At 38.6% G+C, this 9,522-nt stretch overlaps 1 protein-coding gene across 1 annotated transcript; it reads right to left on the reverse strand.

Annotated features, from left to right (window-relative positions):
• Window positions 1–392: 392 nt before the first annotated feature.
• On the reverse strand, window positions 393–6,456 carry TMEM252 (transmembrane protein 252). The gene is made up of 2 exons (XM_026671269.2): window positions 6,109–6,456; window positions 393–2,070 (listed from the first exon to the last, which is right to left on the reverse strand). Exons 1-2 carry the CDS (start codon window positions 6,405–6,407, stop codon window positions 1,812–1,814), a joined length of 558 nt encoding a protein of 185 aa, XP_026527054.1. The 5' UTR covers window positions 6,408–6,456; the 3' UTR covers window positions 393–1,811.
• Between the last annotated feature and the right edge of the window lie 3,066 nt (window positions 6,457–9,522).

Here is a 9,522-nt window from a genome sequence, read left to right on the forward strand (position 1 = left end):
AATAGGAGCTAAGTTAATATTGAATACAGATTCACAAAATTGTTTTGCTCTTGTGGATTACCCTAAACATAAGACAGTGCCTTAGAGTATTAGGTTTTTCCTTGACATCTCGATAGGCAGATACTTACCATGAAATAAGAATTGGGGTTTTGTTTTCTGACCTACAGAAATGGGGAGAAATGTCCCCGTTTTGGAATTCAGTACAAAATAGTGGGTTAACCTTGCCATATACAAACTCAAGACCTGATTGTTGTACAGTACAAAGGAGGAATGGAGGAATTAGAAGAAAAGGTTACCAAGACACTTCGTTCCTTCTTGTTTTGTAGGACAGAAACAAACAAATGCACATTTATTCTCCCCAATAATTGCTAATTGTTTCTCAAAATGTATTTCATTACAAATCTTTATTACAAAAAAACTACAATGCAGCATTAAACAATGTAAACTGGTTAGCCTCAGAATAGAAAAAGTTACTATAACCAACAAATGTCAACTATTAGGTGATTCATTAGATTTCAGCCTTCAATGCTAATGGATAACAAAAAGAACTGCTGCTAAAATTCCAAGATATTTTTTAAAATTACATATATGGAAGACATTCCAATGCTAATTATCTTACTGCAATTGTCTAAACCTCTAACATTTGAGTTGGCTATTTTTTCAATGGGCTATCTTTATTGTACTAAGATACTCCCTCCTCTCAAAAGTAATGAGAGGAGTAAAGATGATTAAATAGGGATACATAATGAAAAATAATTTATTGCAATATTGATACAATTATTTTTTTTAAGAAAGAATAAATATTAAATTAAGAACACAATCTATTTTATCCAGAATATGCTTTGTCTTCATATTTTTGTGTGATTGCGGGCTCCATTGTAACTTAGTTTCCTGTATCCCAGATACTGCGCAATAGTAGCACAATAATTCAAACATGGAAACAACAATGCAAGACCAAACTACAACTCAGATAAGATGTTTAAATTCAATTTCAATGAAATGGTAAAAGTTAAAATCAAAGGGTTTTTTAAATACTCAAACTGTAGAATAGGAACTGGTAAATCAAATCTTTGGTCATTTCGGCTGGACCTGTTCATCTCTTGGTGCAGAGAAAAGCTTGCAGAACACTAAAAGAGCGTAGGAGTTTAATTTTGGAAAGTGCCTTTCATCTCCCTTATGAATGCCAAAAATAGGATATTTACAGTAACATAACCTTCTCCAGTCTGGTGCTCTTCTGATGTGTTGAACTTCAGTTCCCAAAAGACTGTGCACGTCTGACAGAGTGTGGAAGTTGAAGTCAAACACACGTGAAAGGCACTGAATTGATGAAAGCTAATGTAACTGTCCCGGCTTTGTTGTACCTATATTTTCCATGTTCCTCGCTAAGTTGAAGCTTTAAATTTCTTCATTTACTCATTGCCTCTTGCCATGCCTGCTGCTATTCAGAAGATAGCACGGGCTACTGCAAGCATTGCTTAATACAGGCAGAATACAACTTTTGTAAGATCCTCAAGAAGACTCCGTTGTTTTCATCCATCAACCAACAATGTTGGGCTGAATTCATCATCATTCCTAAAACCAGCAACGCCTGTGGCTTATTCCTGTCACAAAGACCATGTTATTTCTGACTCAACCTTTCTGAATGCCACTGAATGCTCCCTCATCTGTGCCCAGTGCCTGATAATGGAACCACACTGTCCTTTCCGCACCAAGGCTTTACACACAATGCCTAAACATTGTCTGTGTCCCAGAAGAACAGACATGGCTTATCTTCTCCAGTCCTTGGACAGCCCATCTTCTTAGCCATTGCTCTATGGCTGAGGTGCGTCAGAAGCCTCTCCAAATGTTGGGTCGTTTCCTGTGGCTCGTTGCTGCACAGAGACTTCATAGGAAGGTGGCTGTTGCTCCTGAGCACTGGTTTCCTCAATGAATTCGAAGCAGCTTTTTGTGTACAAAGGTGGAGGTATGTTATAAGCATAGTTCTTTGGCTCCAGTGAGCAGGCTGGGAGTGAGAATGTCTGCTTTCCCAGAGCGGTACTCTCTTCGTAAGAGGGTGGGTAGAAATCAGGCCTGCAAAAGACAGCCAAGACAAGAAACCCGTATTATTTAAGAGAGCAGTATTAGAAATTAGGGACGCAGTGGCTCAGTGGCTAAGACGCTGAGCTTGTCGATCAGAAAGGTCGGCAGTTCACGGTTCGAATCCCTAGCACCTCGTAACGGAGTAAGCTCCCGTTACTGGTCCCAGCTTCTGCCAACCTAGCAGTTCGAAAGCATGTGAAAATGCAAGTGCAAAAATAGGGACCACTTTGGTGGGAAGGTAACAGCATTCCGTGCACCTTCGGCGTTTAGTCATGCTGGCCACATGACCATGGAGATGTCTTCGGACAGCGCTGGCTCTTTGGTTTTGTAAAGGAGATGAGCACTGCCCCCTAGAGCTGGAAACGACTAGCACATTTGTGCAAGGGGAATCTTTACCTTTAGCTTATTAGAAATTATCCCATATTGGTTTATAAATTATACAATCCTGGGCTTTTTTTGTTTTACTCTTTACAACGACCCTTCTCTTCCTACTTCAGGGGGAAAAATTGACCCTCTGAATCATTTCATTACCTCAAGAACAACAAAAAAAGGCTTTCAGATAGTGAATGTGCTGTCCAGACAGTTTAGAGTTAATGGGATTTGGATAGTTAGGTAGCAATTGTGAGCTGTCCCCTTAAGGGAATGCATCATGGTAAATGTAGTTAAGGTATCCTGGGAAATGTAGTCCATATCATGTGACCACATCTGTAATCCTGATTGATCACTAAATTGACCCTCAATAGGTAGGAGGAGTTATCCTCACTCTTGGCTGAACTCACGGACTCGTGGTAACTGTTCTACTTCTATCGCCACGAGATGAGAGAAAAAGATAGAAGATAATCATCTTTTTACCTACAAGACAGATATGCAAAGGATTGGTCATTAAAGAAGAACTTCATCACAAATGTGAGTTATGAGGATACCTGATGAACCAATAAATGTACTTTGTTATGGACATCTTGTTGAGTTTATCTATCTGCATCTGTACAGAAGACAAATCCACCACTGTACAAAATACAGAACACTGAAGTTCCAAGAAAATTGGGAGAAAAGAGGTTTGGATGGTTATTTTGCCTTACAAGCATCAGAGTTTGTTTGTTTGTTTGTTTGTTTGTTTGCCAGTATTTGTTTAAAACAAAAACATTCAAATCAACAATCATAGAAACATACAAATAAAAGCATTAAAAATAAAAGCATGAACACCAGATTGGAAAGGAGGGAGCCAGACACACCTGGTTTGGGTGGGGTGTGTGTGGATACATGGGATTGTTTGAATTAGTCAACCACTTCCAATAAGAAGCTCCCCCATTGGGTCCCCAAGCCCTGTGGCAGGGCCAGGGCTTAAGGCTCCTATGAAAAGTCAGGAAGTGGGAGCCAGGCTCACCTCAGGGGATAAGCTCTTCCTATTTAACAACATTTTTCCTTTCAGGATGCTGGTGTAGTCCTCGATTTACATTTAGTGACTGTTACAACAGCACTGAAAAAAGTGACTTAGGATCATTTTTTTCACACTTATGACCATTGCAACATCACCCGTGGTCACATAATCAAAATTCATATGCTTGGCAACTGACATTTATGACAGTTACAGGGTCCCAGAGTCCCTTCGCCACCTTCTGACAAGCAAAGTTAGTGGGGAACGCAGATTTTCTAACTGACCATATCACTAACTTAAGAACTGCAGCGATTCACTTAACAATTATGGCAAGAAAGGTCGTAAAATGGAGCAAAACTCACTTAATGACTGTTTTGCTTAATTTCCATAGAAATTTTGGGCTGAATAGACTAGACGAGAGTAGAGTAGAGTAGAGTAGAGTAGAGTAGAGTAGAGTAGAGTAGAGTAGAATAGAATAGAATAGAATAGAATAGAATAGAATAGAATAGAATAGAATAGAATAGAATAGAATACCTTTATTGTCATTGCATTCTACAAATACAATGAAAATTGTGGTCGTTAAGTCGAGGATTACCTGTATTCTGTAATGGCAATATGATGAGGCACATCCAAGGAAAAGTGAACTTGATTAATACTGAATAGTTTACGTGCCAGTCTTCCATTAATTCCCCTGGTGTTTGAACAAAAATTATGTACGTGTATTCTGTCTAAAAGTGTTCCTAAATTTACTTCCTAATGAGGCTATGGTGTCTTCCAAAGTGTGACATTTTTTCTGGTTATCTAAGCAAGGTTTGCACGCTGTCATATTTATAGAGCTGTCGCTTTGCCGATTGTGAGTGTTTATGGCACTGTTACCATAACAGAATAAGAAATGACTGTTGTATCTGTAGCCCTCTAACAAGGCTTGCCAGTATAAAGGCTTGACTTCCAGAGAAATCTATTGTGAATGTATCAGTCTCGTTGCAGAATGGCCCAGAATATGACTGTGAGGATTTAAACTGAAAATAAGCAGGCAACTGCATACCACTTCAACACATACTGGCCATGATTGAAACTATCAGCTGTCTTTAAAAAATGAATGTGTTCTTGACTTTTTGGAAAAATATTGTAGAGCCACAAATACCGATAAAACTGAGGCATGCCATGTACAGCATGCTTAAAGGCTCTGATTTGAATCCAGAATGTATAATGTCCAAGACTTGTTATGAATTCTCAAGATGGTGATCAGTTCATTGACAGTGCATGTTTCTTACATGATTTCAAGCGACCCCACAGAAATTTGGACAAAGATACACATTACTTGCTTTAGAAGTATTGTTATGCTGCTCTTCCTTAAAAGTTTAAAACCACTGGAAAGAATAGCCTATATATCAGTGTTTGCTCAACCTTGGCAACTTTAGAATGTGTTAACTTCAACTCCCAGAATTCTTGCTGGGGAATTCTGGGAGTTGAAGTCCACACATCCTAAAGTTGCCAAGGTTGAGAAACACTTGTCTAGGTTGAAAAGAGATGATTCAATCGAGGCCCTCTAATGGCTCAAGCAGGAAAATGCATTTAGTTTTGCTGCATCCATATCTAGCACTAAACTGGATTTTTGCACGATAGACCACTGCATGTGATCTAGAATGGTCAATAAAATCTAGTAAGCAGTTCAGTAAGGATCAAATTAGTTTTAGAAATATAAAGAAAGCAGAATAAATCACCAATTCTTAATCTAGTTCTTCCTAGATGGGTTAGATCATGGCACTGGCAAACTTAGAGAATTTAAGGCTGAGGAAAAGTTATTATGATAGCTGTACAGAACTATCATCTGATTACTCATAGAAGGAAGAGTACAGATTTAAAATAGGAATTATAATATAGAAAAAGGAAAAGATTATGAGGGAAACAAGGGAATGAAAATGCTATTGACAGACAGGAGAAATGTTGTGGAATCTATTCGGTTAGATTCAAACTAAGTCACCTCTCCTTAGTACCTACTAAATCAATGGGATTTAAGTTTAAAATGGCTTAGTTTATTTCAAGAGGACTTAACAAAACTCATTTAATCCCAGTCTCCCTTAGAGGAAGCAGATGAGGGGGGTAGTTTTCCCAGACTGCTATGGGCCTCAATACTTAGAGAGAACAAGGTGCAAACCTTAAATGTTAGGTAGGAAACCAACCAGTAAAGTATATATGCGTTCCATTCCAACTCATGATCTTTCCATTTATAGCCTGGTGCCTTAATACAAACACAACTGGCTCTCAGTATGGTTATAAAATTTGATAAGCTTTTTTTTTTTTACTAGATTATGATATAAAAGTAAACGAATGAAAACAGGGTATTTAAAATATGATGTTGAACAACTATATGTATAGAGAATTTTCTTTACAACTGGCTGGCAAAAAATAATAAACAATTACCGGATATTATCAAAGAGCAGTTAGAATTGAAGCAATACATTATCTTGAGGCAATTAACTTGGCAGGGCACCATTTAAGAAAGAGCTATGTTTATATAGCATGTATAATTAGTGAGTCATTACCAGGAAGAAAAACAAGAACTTAAACTAAGCAAATTCAGAGCAGAGAATTAAGATGAAAAAGGAACGTATATCTGGGCCAGCTGATGGCTTGCAATAGTCAACACATACCTATCTATGGTCGTGATGTGACTTTCTTCAAGTCTAGGACTCCCATGTATAATGCTATGGAACAAGCTGTTGTGCTTGCTGGCTTCATGATAGGTGCTCCAGAAGATCCCAGCAATGAGAAAGAAGAATCCTAACGGTAGAAGAAAATACGCAAGCGGCAAACTGTTGCACTTACACGCAGAAGCGCTTGTAGAGATGCAAAAGGCTCCTAAACAAATAGTTACAAAGCCAAGTATTAGCACAAGCAAGCGGACAAACGAGAAAAAGTTCTTAGACATCCTTGCTCTTAATCTCAGCATGCTCTGGTTGAACAATTTCTCCTTCTCTCTGCCCAGATTTTATATGACCAGAAACTGATTGTCCTTTGGACACGTGTTAAGGTACCCATTAACCATTTAAAGCAGTCATAGTATCTCAGGAGATTAACTTATAATCAAAACACTGGCAAAGAAGAGACAAAAATACTTCCTGTATTGTTTAATTGCCAACATAAACTCAGCAAACCCTTGTTGCCTTATCTGCAAGATTCTTCTCAGCCTTCCTTCCACCTATTTGTTCCAAAGGTATAAAGTGGTTCTTGGCTTATTAAAAATAAGTTTAAAAAAAAAAAAAAAACTTGTGAGCCTTAATGCTCTGTTCAGTGGACAAGAAAGATTAACTGTTCATCTTTGATTATATGTATTGATTTTCAAGTGGGAGCTATTTTGACTGTCCTTGATTGATCATTTCTTATTTTAACATATTCAGCATCAGTCCCATGGCTGATAAGCAGTTCTACCATTAGGCAAGCTACATCTGGATGTTTTTGTACTGCAGGTTAAATGCAGGGGCAATTTGCTATAGGGGCAGTTTGCTGTCTTGCCACAAATTCCCACAGCACTTTTTAGGGTACCAGGCATAAATAAAATTTGGCTGGAAATAATGGCAAAGGACAGAGAGAAGAAGAACAAAAATTTCTGCAAGTGTTCTCGGATGATAGTTCCGACAATTATCAAGCAAAAGGCATTCCACAACCATTGAATCTTATAACAACAACAAACAAGGTGGTGATGGGGATTAATAAGTATATTCCGAATGGAATCACTCTCTATATAATATCCCAAGAAGGAAACAGGATAAGAGCATCTCGTAATCTTATCTGAAAGCACCCATCTGTAACAATAAAATCTTGTCCTTGCTATGAATTATTTCATTTCTGCTATAGTTGCACACGCAATGCAACCAACACCTTCTATGCTTTCCATCGTAATTTGCAGCTGGGATTGCCTATATAGATCCTTGAACGCGGATCACGTCCAAGGGAGATATTTTAGTATGTGGTCCTCCTTGCGTAAACCAGAAAGCAAGTATTATCTGCTTTATGAGACACTTGGGAAGGAATCAAGGGCACTGAATGACAAGAACAAATACCACCCAACCGCCAGTGACATCATGACCTGTAATACATCAACTTTGTCCTAGTTCTGCCTGGACTGACTTCACGACTGTCATCTCTCTCTCTCTCTCTTCTCTTTACTAAAACAGTGACAGAATCCCCTGCTGTAACATTGTCAAGGATCCTGGAAAATGCTATGTTTTCCAAGAGCAATAAGCTTACTGAAAGAAGAGAGCTTTTAGTGATGTCAGTGGAGAAATGCCTTCCTCCAATCGGCAGTCTGTACGGTTAGGCATTTATGTCTCCCGCAGTGGGAATGTCAGTTAAAAGAAGGTATAACATAACAGAAAGAGTGAAAATTTCATTTGTGAAAAAGCTGAGCTGTAAAGATAAAGCAAAAGTGGGGTTATTTTTAAAGCCTTAACGTGGGCTCACTTAATATTCAGACTCTTCGATTATCAATCCTTTTAGTCCAATACAAGACTAGAATTCTTAGTCCTCCAAATTCTGCTGTTGGATGCTTGGATAGAGATAGAAAGATAATCATTGGTAGGGCATGCTTAACCTTCCTTGGCTTTCTATTTTTTCCCCCTTTCAACCCCTGTTCTATAGAAACATTTCCCTACAGCAGTTCTCCTAGATCAACACTCATGCTGAAAACAAGGCTTAGTTAGTTGGATCAGGCTTCCCTCCAAAAGCAGGGGTACATACAGGAATATAATATAAGACCAACCATTTTAAAATCAAGTTTGTTGAAGGAGACATAATAAGCTGGTCCTGACAAACCCATAATGGATAGGTTCACGCAATAAATGGGGGGCGTGAAACCCCTATATGTCACCTTAACAAGATGTAAACTAGGAAAACTCAGTCAGATGGTGGGTTTTAAGACAAAAAGGATGCAAACAAGAAGGTCAGCAGCAGGTGAAAGTCAACATTCAAGGCAGCATCCAGAGATCAAACTGCAGATACAACTTTCACACCCGAGAAAAGAAATGCGGAAGGAAGTAATAAAGCCTAATATTTCATAGGGCAGAAACTGGCTTATAGATAAACTTCGCAAGTCAAAATAGTTGGCTTTGCAAGGGGAATACTGCCAGTGCAGAACATAAGGTGATGAAACTGAGCAGCTGGTGAAGTCAATGCATCATCCATATAGAAAAGTGAGATATCAACAGGAACAGGGGAAATCCCAACATTTTAGAAACGTGAAGTATTTATCTGTCAGATTTTCAAAAGCATTCATAAGACCTGGCTCTATTTACCAGTTATTAAATGCTTATTGGCTGGTAGGGGGGGAAAGGAAGAATGAAATGGTATATTACAGCTTCTTCTTTATCTCTCTGTGTGTATATGTGGGTGTCGCTACTCCTTAGGACCTGAAGGTTCATATAGGATAAGGGTGGGCAACTATGGTGACCTGTGGACTTCAACTCCCAGAATTCTTGAGGCAGCATGGGATTCTGGGAGTTGAAATCCACAGGTTGTAAACTTGCCATATTTGTCCACCCTTGATGTCAGAGGAGAAAGTCCCTCAGGCGATTTCTTTCAAATTCTTAGGATGAAGTGACAGCTTCCAACCAGCACTGTGACTTGAGTTCCCCCTGTTTGAAAAGTGTCCTTGATATTTTGGTTTCCACTCTTCCTTACTGGCCACAAGATAACTTTTGCAACAAGAGAAGTATTGAAGCTTTGGAACTATTTTTGCGTTGAGTTGGCTTGATAAGATGCCCAAAGTTTCTCAAAGGTTGAGTTAGATCACCTTAAATAAAACTTTCAAGGGCCATGCAGACAGGCAACATAGATTGTTTTCTATCAATGGGGCACTCAGTTATTGTAAGGGAATGGAATACTCCTATATAAGTTGAAATAAAGATGTCCCTTTAATTAAATTGCAGTACATCAATTCACACCAAAGGGAATCCAAGCCTTCCTTCCTTTCACCACTGAACTTAGAGATAAACTTGTCTGGATATTTGTAATGGAATTTCATTTATCAAAAGAGCATGATGTATTTTTTTCCTATTCAGATTCCTGAT

The sequence above is a fragment of the Notechis scutatus genome, chromosome 2, assembly GCF_049901735.1.
Source record: "Notechis scutatus isolate UNSWTSFEM ecotype Mainland chromosome 2, rNotScu1.2, whole genome shotgun sequence".
Lineage (NCBI taxonomy): Eukaryota > Metazoa > Chordata > Lepidosauria > Squamata > Elapidae > Notechis > Notechis scutatus.